Consider the following 27,993-nt stretch of genomic DNA (forward strand, 5'->3'; position numbering starts at 1 on the left):
TGAGTGAAGGAGGGTCCAGGATGCGGTGGGGGGCTCTCAGCTGAGGAGTGTCCTGGCTGAGGGGGGCTCCTCACTGAGGACAGATCCCGATGGGGATGCTGACTGACGGGAGAGCCGGGTGGGTGCTGACTGGGGTCTCCTGGCTGCAAGGCCGGCCCTGGCTGAGCAGAGCCCCTGCCTGGGGTGGGAGCAGCCTGGGGGTCTCCTGTCTTGAGGGGGCTCCTGCCCGAGGACAGCCCTGGCTGAGGGGAGACCCCGGCTGAGGGGCTCTTCCCAGGCGAGGGGGCCACGGCCCTGAGGGGTCCGTGCCCGAGGCCGAGCCCACACGGTGCGGTCCCGGTGCGGTCCCGTTGCGGTCCCGCCCGTGACGGTCCCGACCCCGCCCGGGGAGGGGGCGTGGCACGACGGGAGAGGGCGTGGCCGTTGGGGGCGTGGCCGCCATGGAGGGGGCGTGTCCAGGGCGTGGCGAGCCCGGGGGCGCGCGGCGGGACCGGCCCCGGGGGGTTCCGGGGGCGCGCGCGGAGGGGGCGTGTCCGGTCCGTGACGGGGCGGGGCATGGAGGGGCGTGTCCCGGGGGGCGTGTCCGGGGCGGCGCGGAGGGGCGGCAGTCGGGCGGCAGCCGCGGCCGGGGCGGGAGCGGCGGCGGCGGCGGCAGCGCGGGGCGGGCAGCGTCGCCCCGTGTAATGCGGCATGTCCAAGACGCTGCGCAAGAAGCGGCACTGGCTGAGCAAGGTGCAGGAGTGCGTGGTGTCCTGGGGCGGCCCGGCGGGCCCGGACCCCGACCTGCTGCGCGGCGGCGCCGAGCGCGGCGAGTTCCCGTACCTGGCGGGCCGCCTGCCCGCGGGCGGCGAGGGCGCGCAGGGCCCCGTGCTGCTCTCGGGCAAGGCGCCGGCGCCGGGGGACGTGCTGCTGGAGGTGAACGGCACCCCCGTGAGCGGCCTCACGCACCGCGACACGCTGGCCGTGGTGCGGCACTTCAGGGAGCCCGTGCGCCTCAAGACCGTGCGCCCAGGTGAGCGCCCCGGGGGCCGCGGGCCGCACCGGGGCCCCTCCTCCCGCCGCCGCCGCCCAGCCGGACCGGGGCCCTCCCGCCGCCGCCGCCCAGCCGGCCGCGCGTAGGCCCGGCCGCGCCGGCGCCCTGCGGGGCGGCGGGAGGGCCGCGGCGGGGAGCGGCGCCCGGGAGGACCGGGGGGGATTCTGGGGGGGGACAACCGGGGCGAGGGTGCCGCGCTGGGAAAGTTTCCGCGGCTCCGGGAAGGCGGGGCGGGGCGGGGGGAGCGGCCCCGCCGTCCCGGGGCAGCGCCGGGGTGGCCCCGGGGAGCTGCGCGCTCCTCCGGCCCGGCCCGGCCCGGGGGCCTCTCCCGGTGCGCGCCCGGGATGCTCCTCGGATCCGGTGGTGGTGCGGTGTTCCCTCCACCCCGGAGGGTCCCCGCGTCCTCTCGGAGTTGTTTTCCGTGCCGACCCGCTGCTCGGAGGGGTGAGTGGGGAATGGCCGGGCTGGTGCCATCGCTCCGTCCTGCTGGGTTTTGCCAAAGGCAAGCACCCAGGGTGAGCTCCCGCCTGTTCTCTTTCTATGGGTTTGTGTTAATTTTGAGCACTCTTTAATTAGCTAGTGGTATCAGATGGTTGTGGTAAATTCTTCTTTATCAACGTGCCTGTCAAATGTCAGATTAATGCTGAATAGTGGCACCTGCAGCCACACGAGCTAATGATTCAGGAGCTCCAGACGTACCTGCTGCTTTCCTGGTCAGGTATTCCAGGTGTGAGCCTGATGTCTTATGAGAAACTGTCTTGGGAAAAAGCTGTTTTTCTCAGAATCCCGGTGGATTTCAGTATTTCCATGACTGGAGTCGGTAGTATTTCTCACAGAGCTGGTTTGCTGAACACCTATCTTGTCCTTTTTTCATAATTGCTGGGTGCTGTTTGACTTCAGGTAATAGGTATTTTAAATCGAATTTCCCTCGTTTGACCACTAATGAAAAGTCATCTCCCATATAGAGATTGTGCTGTTGGTCCTGATTCACGTCATTGCTGAATTAAAAAACAGACACACACCTTAAAAGCATCTACATAAACCTGGTAGGTTTTGAAAGATGTTTTGTTTTCCAAAATTGGAGAAGTGGAGATCTCCAAATGGAGAAAATAGGAAAGAACAAACAGCTGCAAGTTAGATGTGAAATAAGAGGATTAAAAAAAAAAAAAAAAAGGACAAATTGTTTAAGATAGAAAATAATAATCTCTTTTAAAAAGAGAAAGCTTGTGGAAGATGAAACCATAGTTCAAAGGGAGTTCTGTGTTTACTATGGAGGGAAATAGGGTTATTCCTGTACTGGGAATTTCCACAACAGAGATGTCAAACTGTACAAACTGGCAGAAAAGATTTAGAAGAAATTGGTGTGATTAATAGTAGAAAATGGCGAGAGCCAGGTGATGTTTGTGAGGAGTTCCAAATATGAAGTAGTAACGCCAATATGTTGCCTGTTCCTTCAATCCTGGGTGGTGTGGAAGGGGTAGGAGGTGGGGAATATGGTGCCAGTGGGGAAAAGGGTCCAGAAGATCAATAGAACTGGCTGGCGATTCCAGCAGGTTGGTTAAAACTCAGGTTAAAAAGGAAAATATTGGGCATGTGAATCAGTACCACTCAATGAGGAGAGGTGGCTGCTGTTTAGAAGGCAGTCTCTTAATTTCGGGAGGTTCACTGGGTGGTTTAATCAAATGCAAGCGTTTTTGGTGTAGAGGATTTTCAAGCAGACTTTCAGTATCAGAGACTTGGACGAGGCTCTTGCTGAGTGAGCGTGGTGTGGCTGCCAAGAGATAAGAGCCGAATTCTCCTGTGGGTTAGTAACTGGTTCAAATAGAGGAATGGTTTTCTCAACAGAAGGAAACTGCTGCTGGGATCTTGTAAGGACCTGTGCTGTTTAGCATAGTCATCCCCAGCTTGTAAACCCAACGCTAGGTGAGTTGATAAAAGAGAAGTTGCGTTTTTTTGTGCCGATTTTATGTAACTTTTGGAACACACTAATCTGCATCTTCAGATCCAGCGATTTTTCCCGTGCTGGAACATATTGCAAGCTTATTTACCACATCAGATGACTTTTGTAGTCATTCTCTGTGTTAGACTTAGTGTCCTTAAATACAGTATTTTAAAACATACTGTTTTTTGGTAGGTTTTTTTTTTTTTTTTCAAGGCTGCCACAGCTGCTCAGTGGCAGGTTTCCAGTCAGGGTGTATGTAATTAGGAAAGTTGTTGACAAGGCATTCTCTGTAAAGACCTGTGACTTTGAATTTGTCTTCCCTTGTGATCCAGAGCCATCTAGACCTTCCAGACTTCGGGAGGCATCTGGGACAGACATGTGGGGTCGTGTGGGTGGTGGAGGTGAAGGGAGCAAGGGCTTGGGAGCTGGTGGTCCCTGCTGTGCTTGTAATGTGTCAGAATCCTCAAAGACCCATAATTGCATTGCTGGTCTTCAGGGTCCCACGTTTCATGCTTTTTGCCTGTCAAAACCGTTCTTCCTCATCATGTTGAAAGGCATGGAGTGCTGTGCCCCACTGCTCCTCAGCTTTGGGTGCCATTGGGACAGAAGTCTGAGAGCATCCAATGTCAGGGGTCAAGAGTGAGGAATTTGTGGCTGAATTTTAGGGGTGCTCACAGCCTGCCTTAGCATTTCACGAGGGCAGGTTTGGTGCTTAAGAGCTGGCTGCATCTTCCAGGTGAAGCCTGTGCAGGTGACCCGCTGGCCTCGAGCAGCACGTCGGGGAGCTGGACTGCTTTGGTTCAAGCCGTATTTATAGTCCTTCATTAAAGGCAGCAACAGCTTTAGTTGACAGCAGTGAAATCTGTCTGTGATACTTCTCGCAAGCTCGTAGAAAATTTAAAATGGAAATTTCAAGATGCTGTTTAGGCTTGTTTGATAAGACACTTGAAGGATATGAATGTTAATTTGAACGCCATCTGTTAACTGCACATCACAAACGATGGACCATTTTGTTGATGAAGAAATTCGTCCTTCTCCGTTCTTGCTCTGCCTTTATTAGCTGAGGAGGGAGAACCAGAGCCGTGTGCTGGGGGTGGGTGTTGTGCCCCAGGTGAGGATGGCCTGAGGTGTGTGGGATAGCTGGAAGATCCATGGATGCGGTATCAATAGGGATTTACACAGCAAAGTCTGTGGGAGGCCGGTCTCGAGCTCTGCCAGCGCACCTGGACCGATGCTGGGATCCGAGGCGTCTGAATGGAACTTAAACTCTAGGTGATCATCGAGATGATAACCATACCTCTATTTGTGTGTAATTCATCATCATCTCGACCAGATGAGAAAAGCAGCCCTACAGAGAGCCTGTGCAGTGGGATATCAGTATGGATGTGCACGGAGGCTGCCGGGGGCCGGCGCCGTGTAATGAGTCCATTTGTATTTTAGCCACGCTCGGGAAGTGCTGGTTCCCAGCTAATCGCCTGCTTACATGCATCCAAACGATGGCTGCTGTGTGCTCCAGGACCTTCCCTGTCTGGTGTTACTTGGATTAGGGCATTATCCTTGTAACTGGCTGGCACTGCTGCAGGTTCTTCTGTTTCCGTAAAGGAAAAAGGGAAACATTTTGCTTACTCACATCCATTATGTGAGAGTGTTAAGTTCATCTTCTAAAGGTACCCACTTTCCTTCCAGTACCTGGAGGCACTGGAAACATGAGGGTGCTACAGGAAGGATGGAGAGGGACTCTTTACAAGCACGGGTAGTGATAGGACAAGGGGGAGTGGGCTCAAACTGGAAGAGAGTGGGTTTAGGTTGAATATTAGGAAAAAATTCTTTACTGTGATCCTGGTGAGGCCCTGGCACAGGTTGCCCAGAGCAGCTATGGCTACCCCATCCCTGGAAGTGTTCAGGGCCAGGTTGAAGAGGGCTTGGAGCAACCTGGGTGAGTGGAAGGTGTCCCTGCCCATGGCAGAGGTGGAATGAGATGAGCTTTAAGGTCCCTTTCCAACCCAAACCATTCTATGATTCTGTGATTGCACAGAATCTGTGGTTGCATGTGGCATTCAGGGACCCTGAGCAACCTGATGTCGGGGATGACATCCCTGCCTGTAGTGGGGGAGTTGGAGCTGGATGTTATTTAAGGTCCCTTTCAACCCAGCCATTCTATGATGATGATGATTCTGTGATGATTCAGAATTAGGCAGAAAGATGTTTGTATGGGCAGGCAAGCCTGTTTGCTAAAATACCCGTCAATACAACTTTGAGTGTCTTCTTTCTTCACAGCAGCATGGTAGCCAAAATACATCAAAACTAGACTGCAGGCTTAAAGTAAGAAAAACCACTGATATCTGCAAGTTCCTCTTTCTGCAGGCTGGCTTGCCAGATACTACGTAGGAAGGAATGTGTTTTCCTTCCAAACTAAGGAGCTTTGATGAATGCAGCTACTCTGTGGCAATTATTATGGTTTCATGACCACTCTGACTAGCATCTGGGAAGAAATGGGCAGAGTCTCGTAGCTCTTCCACTTGAGAAATGCTTCCAGAGCACATAGTTTGGTCCCTTGGTTACGGAAGGAATGCACGTTGGCTGCATTGTGTCAAAACTGATCCTTAGTCAAAAACGCAGCATGATTTAAAATGATGGAAAGTCGTCTTCAAACTAACTTTTTTTGCAGTGCTCCTGAAGCCATTAAATCTTGATTTCCTGTAGATCTGTTTCACAGTTGATGTTCACACTCATAGCTGGAGCTCTTCCTCCAGCTGGGGCATTTGTTCCTTGTCTCCAGTCGGGATTGCCTGGCCTGTGGTACGTGCCAGTTTGTGCCGTGATGGTTTTTTTCCCAGGGGGACACGTGGAGGAAATCCCAGCTCATGCCAGAGAACTGGTGGGATCTTTTTTCAGCCCTTCAAGTGTTTTGTGGTGGATGGAACACTCCCCAGCCCGAAGCTGACGTGTGTGTTTGTGCTCTGTGTGCACTCAACCGTTGCCTGCAGCTTCCTGACGTGACATCTCTGACTGCCTCAGATCCACTGCCTCGTTCGAGTTGCGGTGCATTAGTGCAGAGGGTGAGGGGATTGACAGGTGGATGGACTCAGTATAAAACCCATCTTTTGTGAGCCTGACTTTCCCTGCATCATGTGATTGATGCTCCTGGGACTTGAGGAGCTGGAAGCCAGCAAGGCCTTATCTTCCTGATCCAAATCTGATACAAGCTTACGAGACAACTCATTGCTGGATGCATTTTCTCACGTGACTGTGGTCGATCCCTAATGCCTCCATTACTGACAGGAGTTAATGGGAATGTTGCCACCCCTGCTTGGGGGTCCCTTTTCTGGAGCAGAGTGGATGAAATCGGTGCTGATGAATCCGGTGACTCAGATCAGGCTTCAGCACTTTGAGACACAATACTCGAAGCTGAGTGTCTGAGATTTCATTTACATTTCCTCTTGTGCTCGAGGTGGGTACAAAGCCTCCGTGTGGGGGTAAACATTTGCGTGTTTGGCAATTAAGGCAGCGCTGCACTCCCGGGCTGTTTTCACAAAATCGGATGAATTCTAAATGTGCCGTGTTAAAACAGAGATCAGAGTACACACACAAGGATAATTTTGCCTCTCGGAGGAAAGGCATTACCCTAATTCTGCGTTTCTGTGGAGGCTGGCAGCGGGCCAGCTCGGGATGATGGAACAGAGGAATGTGTTACTCGGGAAATCTGAGGAGCTGCGCAGCCCTCGGTGGGTGTTGGGTGGGGGCTGCTGGGTGCTGCCGTGGAGAACTGCCCTCCCTGCTTCAGAGTTCACGGGGAACCGACCTGTTCTGTACTGAAAAGGAAAGTTGGAGTCGTTTTACCACACTGAGAAAAGCTCAGAGCATACAAGGCTGCTGCAGTGAATGTGCAGGGTATCCCAGTTGCATGAAGTGGGGCAGAAGGTAAATGTGCTGTCTTGGAAAAGAAAACTGAAGGGGAAGTGCTTTCTGCTGGAGGCTCTTGTCTCTCTAAAGCTGTCCTGCATCAGGTTGAGAGCTGCCTTGCACAGAGAGCTGGGAGTTGCATCTGGGATGTGTGGATGCAGAGGACTATCAAGCATTGACACCACTGGGTACCAGGGTGTGCATGTAATTTATAATCTTGCTTCTCATATTGCTCTTTATATAAACACATTGCTCGTGGCATAGACCTTGTTGCCTTTCCCCTTCACTCCTTTGTTTGAATTTTACTGTGATGAGTTCTGTGTTAATGATCACACCGTAAATGCCCTCTAACGATTCTGTTCTTTCTTGGCGTGTTCGTTTCAGATGATAACGAGGCCTCATGTGGCTTTTGTGACTAATTTGTACTTTTTTTGTTCCCTTCAGGAGAGTCATTCTCTTCCCTGTTCCGTAGCTTGATGTCTCCCAGGAGAGACCCTGTAGGATAGTGCAGAGTGAGGCATTTACCTGGAGCTGGTGGCAGAGCAGGTGGTGCTGTTGGTGTTCTTCTCCAAATCCAGCTTCTCTGTGTCCCCTCCTTTAGGGGAATCAGGACTGAACAACCACTTCCATTCCAGTTGTTCCTGGAAAGACATTTTTCCAGCAGAGAACTTACTTAAAATCCTTGAAAATGTAATTTTGCTGCTAGTCTGCAATGGCAGGAGGCTTTCTCTTCTCTGTGAATGAAGCCAAGAATGAAATAAAGATGAACCTCTATTAGAAGTCATGATTTCAACAGCAGATTTCGTCTCCATAATTTTTGTCTAGAAATGGCTCTTCAGTTCTTGGCTGGCTTTAATGAAATGTCAGTTGGTTGTAGAAAATGACTGGGTTTTATCACTCTCAGAAGATACAACGCCCTTAATTTTTTTTGAAGAAGTTTCATTTTTGCCTCGATAAAGAAAGACACTTCAAAACTAAACTGTGTTTTTGGGAACTTCTGAAGTAAATAAGCTATGCCTGTAAACTTGCTACACAGTGTGCTCCTTTATTATTGAAGCATCTGCTTCAAGCTAATTTAAAAAAAATAAAATCTTAAAATATGACAAGAATGGTGCATTCAAACAGCCAGCTGAAAAAATTACTGTAGTTTTTCATCGTTGCTCTGTTTTAAGGTCTTTGAATTCATTCTTCTGGTTCTTGTTTTTAATTCATGATGCTTCCTTTTATGAGCTATCTTGTCGCGTTCATGGGCCGTTAGTTAAATCACTTCTTGTTCCCTGAACAGGAACAATTTTCTTCTTCAAAGCATAGTATTCCTGAGAGTACTAGATTTGGATCAAGAAAAATATGAGCTCTTTGTATTTGCAAGTAAATTCCTTATTTAGTTCTGCTGAACAGAAGGTGAGTGGAAAATGCAGTAGGAAGATTGCAGAGTTGGATTGGTCTGCTGCATCATCACCAGAATCAGAATTCTAAGAAACTCGTCGTCTCTGTTGTTAATTGATGTTTGAATTTGTGTTAAATTAATCTTTTTTGGGCCCTCAGCGGGTCACAGTGGGAGTGGGAGCGGCTCCCAGGTGGCGTTCCAGCAGCAGTTGGATGTGATGGGCTGGATCCCGAGCTGGATAGTTTTAAAAGCAAGAGCATGTTCTTAAGGTGAAAAGGGGAGCATCCTAGAAAGGGTGATTGTCAAGGAGACTGTAAAGGCACTAATGGAGTAAAGGGAGTAGCAACCAGGGGTGTAAAAGCTGTGTGAAGCTGTCCCCAGTGCTGCAGTTCGAGCCGCAGGTACAGGTGGTTTCACACAGCCCCGTCCCGTGGGGAGTTCAGTGCAGCTTTCAATGTAAAACACAATTCACAGCAATCTTTTGTTCAGGCTTGTGTCATAGTGCAGCACATTAAAAGCAGTGGCTCTGTGTGGAAGTGTGATTTCATTTTCAAAGCGTGCCCAGGTTGTTGGTTATAACTCTGGGCTCTCTCTGACAGCGAGCTTTTAAAGCGTGTTCTCAGAGCTGCGTTCAGCAAAAGCTTGCTCAGAGCTACTGTTCAATATGTATGATTCTCAGGCCTGTAATTTTTTTATGAATTGGTGATTGCTCTCAGTTTGAATGTAACTTTTCAAATTGAAAATCACTAGTGTGTTTACTATCCATCCCGTGTCACTCTTCGCTCGCTGAGTGGTAGTTCAGTTTGTAAAGCTCGATCCATTGCAAATTATTTTCCCGAGACACAGTTAAAAAGTTGAATCACTTAAGCTCTGAATTGCCATGTCTCTTCAGTTACCTGTATAATAAAAAGTAAAGCTTGAATTGTGGCCCCATCAGATCGTGGTACACTTGAGTAGTGGTTCTTATTGTGTTCTACTTCAGTGCTGTTTCATTACTGACTTTGGTAATAAATACAATCAGCCTGGCAGCTGGTGTCTGATGAATATGGATTGGGGGTGCTCTATAAACATCAGAAGTATTCTGGGGTTTGGAGCCTGGAAATGCGTTTTCCATCTGCATAGTAATGAAGTATGCTTTCAGAAAGGTGGCAAAGGCAATCAACAGGGTCAGCGTGACTGTGTGAATTATCTGTTACTGAAACTTTCACTTCTTACATCCACTGCATTTGGAACGTAGTGAACACGAAATCCGGGCTGGTTTGCCTTGGCACGAGATTCTAACCCAAAATCTGCCTACAGCCACAGTTGTAGTTGTACAAAACTTTGGGGATGGTTGGATCCAGTGGGAACGTGGGAGAGTACTGGGGAGTGCTTTGAGGATTTCTGTTCTCCTTGTGCCAGAGAGACAGAAGTGGAGGAGATACAAAGAAAGGGATCACGGGCCTGGAAAAACTCCTGTGTGGTGGGACAGAGAAAGGTGGAATTACGACACACAGGAAATCAGTGGGGGATACTCAGTAACAGCACAAAAGAGCAGGGTAGGGAGTTTGTTGCTCTTCTCTCCCAGCACAAATACCAGCCCATAACCCACAGCAGGCAATTCCTGATAGCAGGAAGTGTCTTCAGGCGTGTGACGTGCCGAGGCCGTCCCGGGAGTCGGGATCAGAAGGCTCAGTTGTCGTTTGAACTTTGCCTTGTAGCACTGGCTGGTCTAGTGCCTTGTACCTGCTGATTAATAACCCTGTGTGGGAAGGCACAGATGTTCAGGGCTTTCCCAGTTTCATCCCAGTGTACCTTGGAGCTGGAGGTGTGGGACTGGTTCTCTAATGTACTGGATGCTATTTACAGCTTTTTTTGGTGGTCAGGTAGGAGCTGGTGGAGGCCCTGGACGTACAGACACCTCTGCCAGGGTGAAATTCCTCCCTTCCAGGTGTGCCCAGCTGAGGTGGGAGTGTGTCCTGGGCTTTTTGGGTGAAGTTGGAACATGGCAATGGTGGAATCGCAGAACAATTTGGGTTGGAAGGGACATTACAGCTCATCTCATTCCACCCTCTGCCACGGGCAGGGACACCTTCCACTAGACCAGGTTGCTCCAAGCCCCATCCAGTGTGTCCTTGAGCACTTCCAGTCTTCCCATCCTTTGTCAGACTATAAATATAGACTTGTGTTTCTGTTTGGGGCTGAGGAATGTGGCACTCTGAGACAGGGTGTGAGGACAAGCTTGTCCTATGAATCAGGGTAATGTTTACTCTGTCTTGGATTCTTGGCTTGCCAATTTACAACACTCAGTAGCTGAATACAGACCATTACAGGTTTACATAAAAACACTGTTCAGAAGCTTTCACCTTGAGGTGCATCACAGACTAAACATTGTAGTCATTTGAAAGAATGAAGCAGCTCCTTCCTCACCCATCAGACTAAAAACCCCACACACGTTTTTAGGCCTGGCCATGAGGCATTTCACTTCTTTGTAGTGCAAATATGAATAGAGATCTCATGTCTTAGAAATAAAAATGAGTGGTTTGCATGTCCCAGTGCTTTTTACCTCCTGGTAATCGAATGCAGTTGGAGGCATGAAGTGTCAGCCCTCGGAAGAACACCAAAGGCCATTTTGAATTTTGAAAATACAAGTTGGGAGATCTGTGCAGTTGTCTGCCAGAAACTGCTCTGGAAAACAACTGTGGACACTGGGTGGTTTGGGCTGTAGATCAGGCTTTGAATGCAGAGAACAGAAAGGAATGTATTTAGTGCCGAGTTCCTGCTGAACTGCCCCCGCTGCCTTTGCCAGAGGGTTTTTTTTGATAAAGGGTTTAGGGAGAAATTAATTTCCCTTGGACTCGGATCGCCTCACAGTTGTATTTTGAGAGCAATTCAGTGCTGGCTATTGTGCTTTGGGATTCAGATTGTGTCCCTTGTGATAGGGACTGGTTTAGCATGCACGAGAGGGCCCGGCGTGCAGTTTGGGAACTGTTTTGCCAGTTCCCATCTGTTTGCCCCTTGGAAGAGCCCATAGCTCTTGTGGGCACAGTGGGATATGCTGGTGTGGGCACTGGGCATGGCCAGCCTCAGGCTTTGCCTCTGGGAGTCTGTGGTGGATGGTTTCTTCTGCAGTGCCCAGCTGGAATCCTCTCCAGGATGTCTTTTTGGATCCCCCCTCCTTGGCTCGGCAATGGCCTCTCAATGTGTTTCTGCAGCTCGTGGCTGGGTGGGCAGGGGGGTGAGTGCAGAGCTACCACGTGGGAATTCTGTATCATGGTCATGATGGGGTAAGAACCAGCTGTTGATGTCACCCCAGTCCTGCTCAGTGCCACAATGGAATGCTGATGGATCCGGAATGCCGGCACAGAGTCCTCTCGAAGGGTCCCCCCAGCCAAGGTGAGAGCAGGGCACGGTGGCATAAACACCAGTGTTGTGTTCAGCTGGAAGAAACATGTTAAAATAAAATCTACTTTCATGTTGATGAAAGAACAGATGAGAGAAAAAAATTCCATCTGAAGTGGCTGCTTAATTACTGTTTGATACAGTGATGTAGTTTATCAAATTGAGTTGTTAGTGCAAATACTGTTAGGGTAGAAAGTGGTTTTTCCTCTAGAGCAGTTTGCTTTCAACTTGTTGGTCTCAGTTTCTCAGTGTCACCAATTCTTATGTGGCAAAAGCCTGTGTTTAAACCTCTTTGCTGCTCTTAAATGTTTCACCAAAAATGAACTGTGCTCTGTCTGGCCTGTTTTTGATGTTTGCACAGCTGCTTTTGCCCACCAGCTCTGTCCTGCAGCTGAGGACAGAGCTGCGTGTAAGTAACTTACTTCTTCTTTTCCTGACATTATTAAAAACCGGAGCATAAACCCATTGACAGATAATTTGAGCTCAGTGTAAGCCAATGTGCTGATTAAGTATTTCCCTCCCGTGCTGCGACTTCTGCGAGAAATCTGTGAAATTTTTCTATGATTTTAACTCCGTGGATTTGAAAATTATTTTGACACAGTTTTTTTCACAAACAGGCAACAGTAACATCCAAAGCACTTAAGCCATTCCCTCACTTTGAGGTTTCATTGCCAGTATGCACAACTTTGCCGTGTTTATGGCCAGGTTCTCCATGACCTTGTTGCAACAAACAGCAGCAGAGTGTGCTGGTACTACTCATTACATGCAAGAGGATTAACATCCAGTTTATTTCCTCTAAAACCACAGAACTATCAGGAAATAACTAAGCCCTAAAGTTTTAGGTTTGTAGAAATGATTTCCTCCTAATGCATGTACTTTGGGGGGTGGGTGAGTGGGGGAATTTCAGAATCCTGTTATGTAAAAGAGAGGCAGAGCCCTATATTAATCCCAGGGAATTATGTTTAATGGCTTGTTTCATCCTTTATTGGTCTAAAGAACTCCTCAGAAATCAGCTGACCAAAAGTGCCAGGGAAGTATTTTTACCTCTGTTGCTGCAACTATTATCTCTCAGTAATTTCACTAATCTTCTTTGCAGTGAGATTAGATTGGAAATGCTTTGGTGCAGGGAGAACTTGTTTGTGTAAACTGCGGGTGCCACTGAGGGGAAGGACCAGTAAGTCATCAAATGTGATGTTCCAGTGCTGAGGAGTATTTTGAGATGTGTATTGGCTTGGCTCTCCTTTGAGTTGACAGTGCTTCCTTGGGAGATGATGTTTGGAATGTGCACTTCAATGAGTCGTGTTTGACATCTGCAAAAAAATGCTCATGACATGAGTTTGACGACGCTGCTGTGGTTTTATTTCATGTTGAGAGCCGGTCGCTGCTGTATAAAGCAATTTTGTATTAAATAAATTGAAGTTGTTATCCATTATTCTAACCCAAACCATTCTGTGATGATTCTGTGAGCAGTCTTCAGATGCCTCTCGTGCACACACTTTTTTTAAAATGGCTTATTACAGAAGCATTAAACATGCCACATATATAAATGAAATATTTTTGTCGAGGGGTGTGTGCAGCTGGGGGTTAAACCATGCAGAACAGCTGAGGTAACAGCTTGTGCTGCGTCCTCCCATGAATTTTGAAAAAGGCGAAATAGTTAACGTCCTTGACAGACCTGGTGCTATTATTAAAGCCCATTTTGTGGTTTATTTACAGGCAGCAGCAAAACTGTTTTACTCAATCCAAGGCCTGAAGTAGCGCTCGTGTGGAATTACGGGCTGCACAACTTGCCTCTAAATTGCAGGCTTTCCTCTCTGCCCTACTTACTCAGTCTAAAAAAACCTAATCCTGTGGATTTTATTTCCCTCTCTGTAGGACAGCAGTGAGTAATTACTTTTCTCTGGTGAAGGTAGAGAATGCTGGAAAAGTTTAATTAATGCTCATTAGGAGATGCTGCTTGTACTTAAAGGCATTCATTAGGGCAGGGCGCTCAATGTTCATCAGAACAGTGAATAAATGCGGTGGAGTGAGGGTTGTTTACGCTGCACTGTGTGTTATGTCTTCCTGTTCTGCAAAATATTTCGGGTCCTCCCTAGCCAGGGATGTCTCTTAACCCCTTTGCAGTGTCTGAGAGCAGGTGGGATGCCCTGAGGCCACAGCTCAGGTGGCCTTTGGCATCTCTCCATCGCTGAGTCCTGGTGGGTGCCTTCGTTTTACTTCAATTCCAGTTGTGGTTTTAACACAGAGTTACGAATATTGGTAAATCAGGAGTGGTTTCGTTGTTGAAACAATGTTTTTAGCACATTTTTTTAAACATGAGCATAGGTGATTCGCACAGCTCCTCGTTTCAGGCTGTTTTCCCATAATTAGCTGTTTGACACCATTGGAAGCACTTGTGTTACTCCAGTGGTTCTTTATCCCAAATACTGAGAGCTGGAACTCTCTGGAGACCGGAGAACACTGTTACAGTGCTGTGATTTACACAAATTTAATAAACTGTGGCCATGGAGCAGGTCTGATTTTCAGCACAAATTGCATAACAGAAGAGGTGGAACAGGTGTGTCTGGTAGGAAGGAGGAGGTTATCGACTTCCTCTGGCCTTTGCCCAGGGAGGGGACCTGGAATGAACATGAAAACTCCTGTGTGGATGGGTCACTGTTTAAACACTGGTTCTGCACACTGCTTAAAATGGAATGATTTTCCCCAGACATTGGTGGCCCTTCGTGGGGAAGTGGTGGCCCCAAGGATGGGATCTTTGGGGTCTTCATGAACCTTTTCATCAGTCTCTACTTGTACACGAGTGTGTGTAGGATATTCACAGGAAAATTCCAAAGTATTCAGTCCTGCCAACTGTTCTCTCAGTGAAAAGTCTCCTAAAAATAGGATATTTTTCCATTCAGGCATCAAACTCCAATCTGTAATGTGAAGTGTCATGCTGTAGGAATAGTAAAAGGGCTTTTACATGAGGAAATTCTTTCTGTGAGCTGTTTTTTCTTATGGTGGGTGAGATGGAGCAAAGAGAAAAAGGATTTAAATCCCTTTCTGCTTTGTTGAATCACCTTCGGGCGGCATAAAATTTGTTGTTCTGAAATCCTTATTTATTGCCCCTTGGCAAATACATCGGATTTTCTTTCTTCTATTGAACTATATTCTTAAGAGATCTGCTGCTCTTCCTGGTGCGTGGCTGCAGAGATGTTGGGTATTAAGGAAATGGCAAAGAAAACCAATGTTTTCAAACAAAACCCCAGTTCTTTGACAGAACTTTCTGTGTTGTCTGAAGAATTTGAAACTGGGACAGGAGAACTGGGCGCTCTCTTCAGACTGCAGTGCTCTGGAAAGATTTAGCATTCACTGTCACCTGGCAGTGGAAGTTTCAAATGCAAAATGCGAGGCTTTTCTTAAGTTTCAAATGCAAAGTGTGAGGCTTTTCCTGTATTTAACAAACAAGTGGAGGTAAAAATAAAACCTGCTTTTTAACAACGTGCATCTGATTCAAACACGGGAAATTCGAGCGGTGCCTGCGGGCTCGGCTGGACCTCGGAGCTGCTGCGAAATGAGTCGAGAAGCAGAGGATATTTGGAATTTTGCCGTGCAAGGACTGTTCCTAACCTGTGTGCTGGACTGGCCCTGGTGTTTTTTAGAGTAGCAGATGCTGCAGTTGCCCCTCTTCAGGCACTGTGGATTCTCGAGGTGAGCACAGTGCTGGGCAGGTGTGGATGTGCTGCACACACAGCCCAGCCTTGGCTTCACCTCACTGCTCTCACAGTGCCTTCAGGAAAGCCCCGTTAGTCTCTTAATAAGAATTTGAACTGGCAGGTAAAGACAAGCTAATCTCTGTTCCATCCCATCATTTATTTGAACAGCAAGATGTCTGGTTGCTTTTCTTTGCTGCTGCTGCTGTAGAGCTGCCAATGGGGAATGAACAGTGAATTTGGGAATTTAAATGGATTTGTTTAGTAACAATCAAGTGCTCTCTGTGTAATTGCTGCCTGGTTCTGACTTGGTGTGATGAGTAGATTTGGGAAGGACCTTGACTACATTGCAATCACAGTATTGTGAGCTGATGAACGTGGTTAGGACAGGTACCTGCTGTCAGATTTGCTCCATGTAGTTCTTGTGGGCGCAGGGTGATTTTTCATCACCTAGCTGTATGTTTTATTATCTTGGTAAACGGGTATCTATCATATACTTGTAGTCAAACAAACCTTTTAAAACTCTTTACCTTCAGGTTCTCGTGTATCCTGAAAATGAGGAGAAAAGGGAGCGTTTTAATAAGAACCATCTACTGTGGGTAGCAAAACTATCTGCTCTGTGCTCTGGGGATGGTAAAGCATTTCAGAGAGATTACTGCAGAACCTCTCCTGTCAGACAGGGATGACAGAAATGGAATGATGCAATAAATGCAGGAACAAACTCTGTGCTGTCAGTTTGGGTTTTCCTGTTGGGGTGTGCATCCATAGCCGCCTTCTGGTTGATTGTGAATCGAGAACAGAAATTAGATTTGGCTTTGCCTTCAAAGCTGTCTCTTTATTTGAAGTGCTTTCTTAAGAGAATTCCATTTCTGTGTCAGTCTTGAATTTAGTGAGCTCTTTAAGTAGATATAAATGACTCCAGCCTTTGGAGACAGCTGCATGAAGACGCTGACTGGCAGCTTCTCGAGTGGAATCTGAGAGCTCTGAGTGCAGAGAAACTTCTATTATTGTAACTGAGGATCCTTTCTATCTCAGAGCCTTTACAACATTATTATTTTGCTTGCAGCATCAGCCCCGTGCTGAAATTGTGGGGGCAAACATTAAGTTACAGAATCTTGGGATTGTTAAGGTTGGAAAAGAACTGTGAGGTCAAATCAAACCATCAACACACCAACCGCGTTCACCATTAAACTGCGTCCTCAAGTGCCATATCTGCATATTTTTGGGGCATTTCCAGGGATGGTGAGTCCAACACTTCCCTGGGCAGTCTTAACTGAAGCTGAAAACAACTGGTGCAAGTTACTCACTGAATTTCACAGCTTATCAGCCAGACAGTTGTCGCAGACACCTGCTGGGGAGCAGTTGTTCACCACCCCATTCTCTAGACTTTGGTTCTTGATCACTGCTGATACGTTTATTTTGTGGTCATTTGTTGTGCTTGGAGAAGGGAGAGTGGGTGGCTTGGAAGCTGGCCACGAGTGATTGTGCCATGGCCCTTCAGGACTTCCTAAAATCAGGTGGTTTAGATTTTTTTTTTAAGTGTGGTTGTATGTGGCTTACAGAGAGTTATTTTTATGCTGGAAGTCATGGAGTAAAAATGGGGTTGCTCTCAGTGCTCTTTGCTTCAACTAGTTCTAGTTTATAGTGTAGAGTAGTGGAAGAAGTTTGTTCTGAAGTCAAAAATACTTGGAAATGCAGCTGTGGTGTTCCCACAGAGAACAACCTCTCCATAGCTGAGCAAATATTCCCACGTGCCAGCTACAACTGAGTCTGCTGCAGAACTCACCTGTGGTCTGTGCTTAGAAGTTCATGGTAAGTGACAGCAAAAGAGCAAGTTTTCTTTAATGTTCAGTAACTTTTGGTTATGAAAACCAGATTTATCCTTTTAATGAACGGATTATTTGCCCTTTTTTAATCTGCCAGTCTCTCAAATGCTGATGTTCTGAACACTTTATTGCAGAAGCATTTCTTTAATGAGGATCATTGTATTCCTTATTCTGGTTATATTCTCCTTCTAAGTTGCAGCAAGCTTTAATAAAAGCTTCTGATGAGGAAATGGGAACGTCTTTTACCTGTCTCTTGTCTGCTGGTTTTCCATCCTGTAAGAGTGATGCTCTCAGGCACGTGATGGGATTTTGGAGTTGTCTGTCCTTTGCAGGGCCAGGACTTGAACTTCATGATCCTTGTGGGTCCTTTCCAGCTCAGGATATTCGATGGTTCTTTGAGCTCATTACTAATCTGGAGGTTTATGTTTTAATAGCTGTTAGTTTAATAGCTTCTTTTTCCACATACTGACTGACATGCTCCATTGAGACACTTTTCTTACAAACTACTGAGAGATAAGAAGGGGAAGAAATGCAGAGAAGCAGATGTTGCATGACCAAGTACCCAGCTGTGTGCTAACAAAATGAATCTCATGGTGATTAGTTAACAATTCCTTGGCAGGCAGAGTATGTATGTAAAACAGTAAACACAGCATGGGGAAATAATAATAATAATTTGGGGGGTTGGGGGAAAGAAAAAGGAGCATTTTTTGAGCTTAAAACATTGGCAGCATCAGTTCAAACATCTGTGTTGCTGAAGAGCTGACTGTGTTGTGGTAAAGTCACACCAAGGTCAGTTGAGATGAATTTAGAAGTCCTTAACCCTTTAGTCGTAAAATATGACACTTCTGGTTTCTGATGCATCATGATTTAAATGACAGAAAAGCTGCACTGTCGATACCTGAACATAAAACTGTCATTAAAAGCGAGTCATCATTAGTGCTGTGGGGTTTTTACCTGCTGTTACGTGGAGGTGTTTGGCCACCAGGAACTGCCAAAAATAAGATGTGCAGCCTTGTAAAGTTAACCTTTAAAATCTAAGGTTAACTGCATTCCTGGGGTGGCATTGCCATTGTTGTATCCATGGGTGAGTGAGTACAAAGGAGGAAGATAAAGATCATTCTACCCTCCTGGCTATATAATTTAGAGCTGAGGCTGCAGTTACCTGCTTGCCCTCTGGAATGATTCTCTTCTGCAATGCCTTTTTTATTTTCTCTTTAGAGAACTAAATGAGTATGTGCTGGGCTGTGAACACCATTGTCCTTCCCTTTGTACCCCTTCAATGCCCTTTGTGTCCCTGCTGTCCCCCAAAACACACAATTGTGCTTCTCTGACCAGTTACTCGTCACAGGTGACAACAGTTTGAAGAGCAAATTTGGAGAAATCGTGTAAATTGTAAACACTGACATTTAGCACGTGGATGTAAGGGCATTTACTAGCCCAAAGGTGTATTTACAAGATACAGAATTAACATTTAGATTCATAGAATGGTTTGGGCTGGAGGGACCTCACAGATTGTTGAGATCCACAGTAGCTGCTCAGGTGACACGGGCGGTTTTAGACATGTTCTCCTGCAGACTGGTGATGGGAAGGTGTGTGGATTTCCAAGTGGAACGCTGTGTCAGTAACGAGGAGGAGTCTGTCAGCCTCTGAGTTTGTTAGAAATTCCAATTGTGGTGCCAAACAGTGGAGGTGAGCACCTCTGCCAGCTCCGTGGATGAGCTGTGGCTCCGTGGGATGACTTGCACCGCTCCCAGGACGCGTTTGGAGCTCGTCAGTTGGCACCTCCGATGCAGTTGTGCCAGGCTGGCTGCTCTGACCTGGGATCCAAGAGCTGAGATGGGATGTGCCAGCACTGCCTGGGCAAGTCCAGCTCATGCTCGTACTTCACTAGAAAGCAGCTGGATCCCAAAGGCTGAGCAGTTCCTCTGTGCTTGGCATCCAGCTCCTCACACGTGCTCTCCTTGGAGAAGGCACTATTTCATAGTTAATTGAAAATCCTGTGTGCCATAACTGGAAATAAATCTTATTAAATGAATAGTGATGAAATAACAGGATATGCTGTGCAAGCGGAAAGAGAAATCCCGTTCATTTTTAATATTACATGATGATTAACTTAACACATAGGGAAATGGTCTTCTCTTACTTGATTACTTCAGCAGTGTGCTGTAAAGATCATAAACACAAGCTCCTCTGCAGAATTGGGCTGTGATAGAATTGGAGTTTGTGCAGTGACACCAGTGAGATTCATGGGTGTGACACAACATGGGCAAGGCAGGAGTTTCCTCGTGTCCCTGGATGTGCTTTGCTGGTCCTGACCCCTGGGATGAGTCTCCTGGCTCATAGTGCCACGTAAACAATGGATAAGACACTTGGATGGCATCACACAGGTGAAAGAGAGTTACCTTATTTTCTGTTATGGAAGATTTTAAAGGTATTTTGAACAGTGGTGGTAGGGCTTGACTAATTTTCTCATACTTCAGCTTACAGTGTAGCAAAACTGAACTGGATGCACTCACTGTAAAACTGCAGTGGGTGTTCAGTGTGTCCTCAGGGCTGTTCTGGGGAAGATTTCAAACGCTGTGAGATTCCTTAAGGGTATGAGTTAACCACAACAGACTCTAAATGTTGTTTTGTAGGTTGTGTTTTCAGACAGAAGTCTTTTTCACATCTTATTTTTATTATAACAGCATGACCCAGGCAAGCCACGAGCTGCAGTGGTGTTTGTACCAGCACTTGAAAATGTCAGCATTGATACTTCTCTGTGCCAAGCTTGGTTTTGCTGAGGAATGCACTGAAAAATCTGGGGAACGTGAACCCTTTTCCTTCCAGCTGTGGTTGTGCCAAAGGGGATCCATGGGAGTGACTCCACTGCATGGGGGGTGTTCCCACGGGCACAGGGACATCCCAGCCCTTACTGGGATGCTGTGGTGCTCACTGGTGTGCCCCCAGTCCTTAGCGGGGGGTTGTAGCAGCCTGGGTAGAGCCTCCCTGGGTGCAGAGCTGCCGTGTGAACTGTGTGAGTCAGGCACTGCCATTAGTCATGGCCGGAGCACATCTGGAGTTCCAGGGATTTCGCTGACTGTCCGTTTGTGCGGAGAGCGCTGCGAGGGGGTTGTTTTCCAATTAAACTGTGAGATGTCTGCAGTCCAGTAGTGCTGTGGCACGGAGGGTTTGATCAGAGGAGTGCTGACCTGGCACGTAGATGTTGGTGTTTCCAGGTTCCTGTGAGTCCTTGGGAGCGTGGCGAGGCACGGCCGTGGAGCTGCCTCTCCCTGGAAAAGCACCAGCTCTCCGTCGGGAATGCTGCATCCCACCTCTGCCAGTGCTGGGATTTCCAGAGCTCCTTGAAAAGCCGGTTTGGGAAGCTCTAATTCCCTCACAGAAGCTGCATAATGGCTCTGGTTTGGTGGAGCAGGAATTGCTGCTTTACCCGTGTGCTCAGGGGGTCCTGCAGTGACAGAGGGTTGAGGAGCCCAGCAGAGCTCTGTGCCCTAAAAGCCCTGTGGTGACATTTCTGTGTGGGAATGAACTGCACTGTTAGAAGAGCTGTTAACACTTGAAAGCAGTGCAAAGCAGGGTTGTTTGGGGATGGTATTTGGGAGCCCAAGTTGCTGTTGTATAAATTGGTTTATGGATTCAGCTCCCACCGCCGCTCACAAATGCAGCCGGAGGACACCTCTGCTGGGAACATTTTCTGTTTCCCATGTTGGATGGGTCACCCAAGAGGTTTGTCTGATCCAGGAGAGCAGACATCCAGCACCTCTGTCGACAGAGTGTCTTTGTCAGGCTCCTGCTCTGCCAAACTCCAGACTGAAATAGGTTAGTGGGCCTAGAAATTACGCGCAGTGTAATTGCATCTCTTGCTTCCTATGGAAAGCAGGCTAAAAATAAACCTGTCTGTGATTTGCATAAGTTCTATTCTAATCAGAACACTCAAAAAAAAAAAAAAAGAAATCAAAAATAAAAAGGTCTTGGCATGCGAACACGTACCCTTCTGCTGGGAAAGCAGTGCCAAGTCCCAAGCAGATTAAATCGCTTGTGTAACGCAGAGCAGCTGCAAGGACATTTTTCTTTGGGGATGTGACTGAAATGTGTCGTTCTCTAGAGCTGCACGGTGCTTAAGCAATGAGATCTGGTGTGTTAGACGTACGTCACAGCTGGAACGTGCTGCTGTGTCAGGACAAGCACAAGGACTGGCAGCTTCTGCCAAACCCTGCGACGGCTCAACCTGCCCAGGTGCCCTGTGGGCAGCCCCTCGTTGGGGTGGGACATGGAATCACACTTACCAAACGTCAGTGAGTTTGAATCTGCGCATCAGCTGCGGATTTCCAAAGGGAAGCATTAATATTAGAACAGTTTGGGGACTCGAGTAACGTTTTGTTCAGTTGCATATGTTAATTGTGTTTTCCAGACCAAATGGGTTTGTTTGCTGTCTCATTCAATCATTTTTTTTCCTAGTGTGAATAAATTAAAACCTCACATTGTAAATTTAAGGGAATGAATGGGAGATTGTTGGTTTAAGAAAACAAGCCATAGTTAGCCCGAGGAAAATCACCTCCACTGTTCATGTTACTTTGTTTTTGGTGCTCCACTTCTCAATGAAGAGCAGACTAAATGATTCATGTATTATTATAACCTGTGACAGCTACAGAGGACTCTGATTTCATGGCTGTGATGTCTGTATTTGACTTGACAATACAAGTGTTGCAGTGACAGATACAACTCACCCCGGACAGCCTCTGCAGTGTAGTGACTTGCAGACTGATTAAAACTCAGCAAGGCCTTGAATGCGTAATTAAGAAGCTTTATTAAAGTGCTATTATTAAAACAAACCTCTATTTTTAATATTTTTTTAACTTGTTGGTGCATTACAAACTCTAATTGTTGCTTTGACCCTTTGGATTGTTGTACCACACTCTTGTAACGTGTTGGAGCCCGCTGGTCGCCGTGCTGGCTGATGGTTCCATTAGATCACGTTGAGGACGTGGCCTCAAGTTACACCAGGGGAGGTTTAGACTGGATTTTAGGGACATTTTTTTCATGGGAAGGGTTGAAAAGCTTTGGAACAGGCTGCCCAGGGAGCTGGTGGAGTCACCATCCCTGGAAGCGTTTAAAAAAACCCGTGTGGATGTGGCACCTGAGGGAGGATGTGGTTTGGTGGTGCTGGGTTGATGGTTGGACTTCATGATCATAAAGGTCTTTTCCAAACTTAACAATTCCACGTTCCATCCTGCTCAGTGGATTTGATCCATCTGCTGTTGTGGTGTCAAAACCCTGTTGCTTCTTGTGCTTTATTTCTTTCACTTCCAGAGGCTTAGTTAGACCTTGCCAAGCCTATGTTTAGTTTTTGTGAGGTGTCTCAAGCTCCCAGGCTCGCTGAGTTTTCCAGACATCCCTGTAAATCCTTGTCTCTGTCTCCTACCTGGCAGTGGCAGAGGCTCACAGCGTGCAGTTTGTCTGGATTCTTGTTCTTCACCACCAGTGCCAACACATTTGATTAGAGATGGAAATCATGGGCAGGTGGAGTACTGTGGGAATTTAAACCAAATTCCCTGCAGTGGGTCTTAGTTGTTTCAGAAAGTTGTGAAATGCTCCATCTTTCCCAAGAGTTAAGCAGGATACATGCAGCTTCCCTTTCACTTGAAAATATAACAAATCTTTATAAATAGGCAAAAGATTGTTGATCCGTTCAGTGCTTTTTTTTTTTTTCCCACGTCTCAAGAAAATACCAAATCAAAGAGAAGAGAGGAAAGTCTCCATCTGTAGTAGAAAAGGTCAGACTTCTCTTGTGGAAAGTTCTGTTGCGTTTTTCTTCCCCACTGTTAAGTTGAAGGAGATGGTTATGTTTGCATTTTATTTGAAACCCATTCATTACTTTAAATCATCTGAGTTCTGCTCATATCTCCTTCCGTGTCTGATCTTATATCAGAAACAGCTGTACAGGCCTTTGTGCCTTGCTGTTCTCCTATTTAATAATAGAGTATTAAAATACTTGGCATGATCAGAGCAAACCCTGCTCACTGGTAATTCTCCTGACTGTATTCCCATGGTTAATGGATTTTTGTGTGCGTGCAGTGTATTACTGTAATCATATCTGATGCTGGCGTGTGTGAAGCTGGAGTCTGAAAGTTTGACTGGTTTGCTCAAAAGGATTTTTCATTTTAAAAATCCTTAAGGCTTGTAGGCAATTTATTAGGCTATGCAAGCTGTTTTGCTACCAGTGCAGGGCACAAAACCAACTTAAAATGCTGTCATTCCATGGAAATCCTGCACAGGCTGAGTGTGTCTATAGATGTAACAAGAAACAGGGAAGAAAAGTAGCATTTGGTGAAAAATAATGAGCTGTTTGGTCCACCAGTAATTGCCAGCGTTTTTCATCTGCTCTCAGTATACTCATATATTTGGTTTTTTACATGTATATTTTGTTTCATGGTAACCCCACTCAACTTGTACACTCTGCTTTAATCAGAAGATAAAATACCTCTCCACAAAATTGCCCTGGAGTTGTGTAACTGCAAAATGCTCCTTGTTTTTGCGTCCGGTGGAGCCTTTATCTGTTGGTGCCCTACATACGGGTCTCCAAACGCAGCTGGCCTCAATTTCCAACTTTTCCCTCCCTTCCAAAGTGATGTGTGTCCCCATCCTGCTCTGTGCTGGCCAGGGGTGCCCTGCGGAGACGTGGCCGTGTCCCAGGAGCAGCTGAAAGGGAAGTGGGCAGGAATCTGCTGGGAGCTCTGCTGCTGCATCCCTGCTGGGAATGTGTTCTGGCACGTGAGCCCAGTGCTCCTGCTTTTAGGTTGCTGGAAGAAAAGCTCCTCGTTGTTTGTTGTGGTTAGAGAGGAGCTGCCTTCCGTGGGTGCAGGGGAGTGTCCCCACACCCCGCCTGTGGATGCTCCGTGCTCTGGAGGTGGAGAGGGATGAAGCTCAGGGTAGGTGGTAGAAGGTTAAAAACTTCTTGTGCTGGGTCATAGAAATATGGAATGGTTTGGGTTGGAAGGGACTTGAAAGCTCAGCTCATTCCACCCCCTGCCATGGGCAGGGATACTTTCCACTAGCCCAGGTGACTCCAAGCCCTGTCCAACTTGGCCTTGGACACTTCCAGGGATCCAGGGGCAGCCACAGCTTCTCTGGGCAACCCAATTCTTCCCAATATCCCATCTAACTCTGCAGTGGGAAGCCATTCCCCCTTGTCCTGTCCCTCCATCCCTTCTCCAAGTCCCTCTCCAGCTCTTCTGGAGCCCCTTTAGGCCCTGGAAGAGGCTCTGAAGTCTCCCTGGATCCTTCCCTTCCCCCAGTGAACCTCCCCAGCTCTCCCAACCTGGCTCCAGAGCAGAGGGGCTCAATCTAAACCTACTGTCTCTCAGTTTAAGCCATTCCCCCTTGTCCTGGCACTCCAGGCTCAATCTTCATTTCCCAGATTCAGGCAGTTTTGGTGCATCTGTGAACGGCGACAAGTGTTAGCTGGGTAACAAGTGTTATTTTCATACACCAACCAAATGGCACTGAAAGGCTCCAGCCAATGCCATCTGTGTTCTGCCAATATTTTCTTTCCCCTTCCTTGTGCACTAAACAATAGATTTTTTTTTTCATGGTAGATCAGGAATCCAGCCATGGATATTCACACTCTGGAGGCTTCTGTTACAGTTGACTTTGCTGTTTCTGTGCTGCCAAAAATAAAACCCTGGGGGATTGCATCCAGGCTCCTGCTGTTTACATTTCACCTCTTGTCCTTCTCAGCTCCAAGTGTTTTTTGGAATAAACAATGCCTGATTTGCCAGTGCTTTTTGTGTTTCTCAAAGATTGTTTGGGGTTGTGCCTTCCAAAGCGTTATTTTAGTTATCTTCGAAACTTGAAACGCTTTAATGATGAAGTTCATAAGCAAACACAAAGCCAAATTAGTTTTGCATAGGTTTACTAACAGTGGGCTGGTTTACTGGGAGAGCATTTCCAACCCTGTAAGATTTCAGGGAAGCAGTGCAACCACAGGGTGCTGGGATGTTCAAGAAGGAGAAATGAGGAACTTTGTCTCCCTAAATCAGTCACCACCTCGGCTGAGGATCTGAAGGCATTATCCTGTAAAGGCTGGTGTTGAACACCCCTTTGATCATTTTCAATGATCTAAATCCGGAGGCTTAAAAAGTCAAATTCGTAGTTGTTGGTGTTTTCTGAGTGTGTTCTGTGTTACTAACAAAAATAAGAAAATCCCCTCGGTGAACTGGGATGTACAAACTGTAATGAGGTTGGTGGCAAACTTATTTCTTAAATCTGGATAAACAGGTTTTCATTTCTTTCAGTAGTACTGTAAACACCCTGCCAGTATTTTTGAGTGCTCTGGTAAATGATTTATTAATACTGCAAGGCTTATCTCTACCATAATTTCTGTAAATAAGAATATATTGCCAAGAATTTATCGTGCAGCATATAGCAAACTGCAATTAAATAAGCCTTTCAGAGTAAACCTTTCTAATATTTTTCAGCTTTCAGTGAGTAAATGAGTCTGGTTTAATGGATTATTGTGGCTGTGAAGAGCCTTGAGATTTTTTTTTTTCCCATACAATAGACTACATAAATTCCTCCATGAATTGCTCTCCATCTATCATGTTAATGTAATTATGTGAATCTGACACACTTACCCTTTACTTTTTATAAATTTGCAGAATGCCTTTAATGACACAGCCATAGTTCAGCTACGTGAGAGATCCTTAATTCAATTTTCTTCAAAGCAGACTGACACCAGTAACATTTAGCCACTTAACAACCTTTATTTCACAGCAGGGTAATCTGCAGACGCTCTGCACCCTGATTTTTCTTCAGTACAAAGAAAAACAAGAGTTCCTATTGTAGTTAAAAAGTTTCCAGATTAGTTGTGTTACCAAGAGGAATTAAATTCCTCCTCTGCTGCTTGGGCAGGCCCTGCTGCTCCTCGATGAGGGCTCCTCCAGTCCTGCTTCCCTCGTTCTGTGCTGATATCCTGGGACTTCCCACCCACACTGGTTGGTCTCGTGCCTTGGAGTGTTGGGTAGGGGGTTGCAAAATGTAAATGTAGCTGGTTTAGGTCTTCAGTGTTTATTAGATGTCCAGTTCTTGCATGGATTGCATGGAAGAACCATGAGCACACAGAGGGGTCAGGTTCACCTGCCAAACCAACCCCAAGTCTGAACCTCACCTGGATCTGGATCCACAGGGCACTGGCATCAGGAGGGTGAGGATTTCCATATGGCTGCTGTGTCCTGAATATCTTTGTGATGCAATTAAAGTGCATGGTAAAGCAAATGGATAGCCATCTCCTCCAGGCTTTGGGAAAGCTGGGATGGGCTTGGCAGGGCTGTGTACAAAAGCTCATCCTGAAGGAGTAACGGGGTAAAGGCCTTCCCTCGAATTGTCTTGTGCCTGAAAGTTTTGATAATTTCTCAACTACCCCTTTTCCTTTATTATAACATGTTTTCTCCAGATGCTGGAATAACTTAGTGTGAGTGCAGCATGGCTTAATGGAAATGGCTTTGCTGTCCCTGTCTTCAGTCAAATGTTCTCTGCAGACATTTAGCAGAGGGAAATTCACACAGCCTGGCAGGCTTTAGTGAGATTCTCTTGGTGAATGTTTGAAAGCTGTTGTTAAAAAGGGATTTAAAATATCTTATGAAAGTATTTTCTCCTTACAGCCCTCTTCTCTATTGTAATTCCTCCTCGATACCTATCCATATTCCCAAATAGTCCAGCTCAGTTGCCATCTGCTTTCATCACCTCCTTATCCTCAGGACTTTACCTTCTTTCACCAAACAACTTTCCCAGGTCATTCCCAGATTCTCCCTCTGCTGACAACAGCATTGGTAACTGCAGAAGAGTTTGGTTCTTGGCACCTGTTAGTCTGCTCTCAGCCCAAAGCTTTGCAAATGATGCTGGGCTGAGGGAGGAGGTGAGAAGTCTGTCAGCATGGCCAGCTCAGATCAAAATATATTTTTGCTCTTTTTACATGCCCTTGAATTATTTTTCTTTTCTTTTTTTTTTTTTCTTTTTGTCTTTGTAAAATACATCATTCGCTTTTCACCTCCCAAAATGAGCTGCTAATGCATTTGGCTCTTCTCCCACGTTTGCTCTGGGAAATCAGCTTTCATTCTTTACCTTGTCTGTTCTGTTCATTGTCAGGGGAGAATCTGTGTCTTGTGACAGATTGCTGGTTTCAGAGAAATGTCTCTACCTACCAGTGATGCAGCAAATCACGATGCCCTGACGGTGTGGGAGCCAGAGACCTGCCCACCGTGGCCCTTTGGAGAGAATCTCTGCCGAATTAGTCAAATGCTTGGCCTTTTCTGATGTCGGGTCTGGCGCTCAAAAGCCGTGATTAATTTAGACTTGGGGAGCGGGAGCAGAGTGGACCGACCGCTGTTCCAGCCTCATTAAAAGGCGGGCGAGCAGAAGTTCGTGTCACATTCCTGAGATGATTATCTGCTGCTGGTCTTTTGAACCTCCTTGCAGCGGCTGAACTCCGAAGCAGCTGGTAATCGCCGGAGGCTGTAGGTGCTTGCTGAGCCCCGTGGACAGGACACAGCCATTTCCTTGGGAAGTGATGCTGCACCTGAAGAAGCTGCAAAGATACCCTGAGCCGTAAGGGGGCCAGGATCTCTGTTCCCAGGTGGGCCACTGGCCCAGGTGTGGTGTCATCTCACCTTCTGAGCTGTCCCCGATTTTTTTAGGGAGCTCCACTCTTCCACAGACTCCAAGCTTGATTTCTTGCCTCCATCACCTGGAAGGGCGACAGGGAGGTGTCGAGTGGGAGGGTGTCACAGAGCCCTGGGTGAGCTGGGACCTGAGCTGTCTGTCCTAGCCTTCCT

General features: G+C 47.0%; 1 protein-coding gene across 2 annotated transcripts in view; it reads left to right on the plus strand.

Annotated features, from left to right (window-relative positions):
- Positions 1 to 690: 690 nt before the first annotated feature.
- The window catches only part of MAGI3 (membrane associated guanylate kinase, WW and PDZ domain containing 3), a 60,463-nt gene continuing 33,160 nt past the window's right edge, over positions 691 to 27,993 (plus strand). For both annotated transcript variants that reach the window (XM_050327064.1, XM_050327065.1), the window contains exon 1: positions 691 to 1,012. In XM_050327064.1, coding sequence (XP_050183021.1) covers positions 691 to 1,012 — 322 coding nt within the window. The remainder of the gene's footprint in view (positions 1,013 to 27,993) is intronic.

Source organism: Myiozetetes cayanensis, unplaced genomic scaffold, assembly GCF_022539395.1.
Source record: "Myiozetetes cayanensis isolate MyiCay16 unplaced genomic scaffold, myiCay2020 scf32, whole genome shotgun sequence".
NCBI classification, from domain to species: domain Eukaryota; kingdom Metazoa; phylum Chordata; class Aves; order Passeriformes; family Tyrannidae; genus Myiozetetes; species Myiozetetes cayanensis.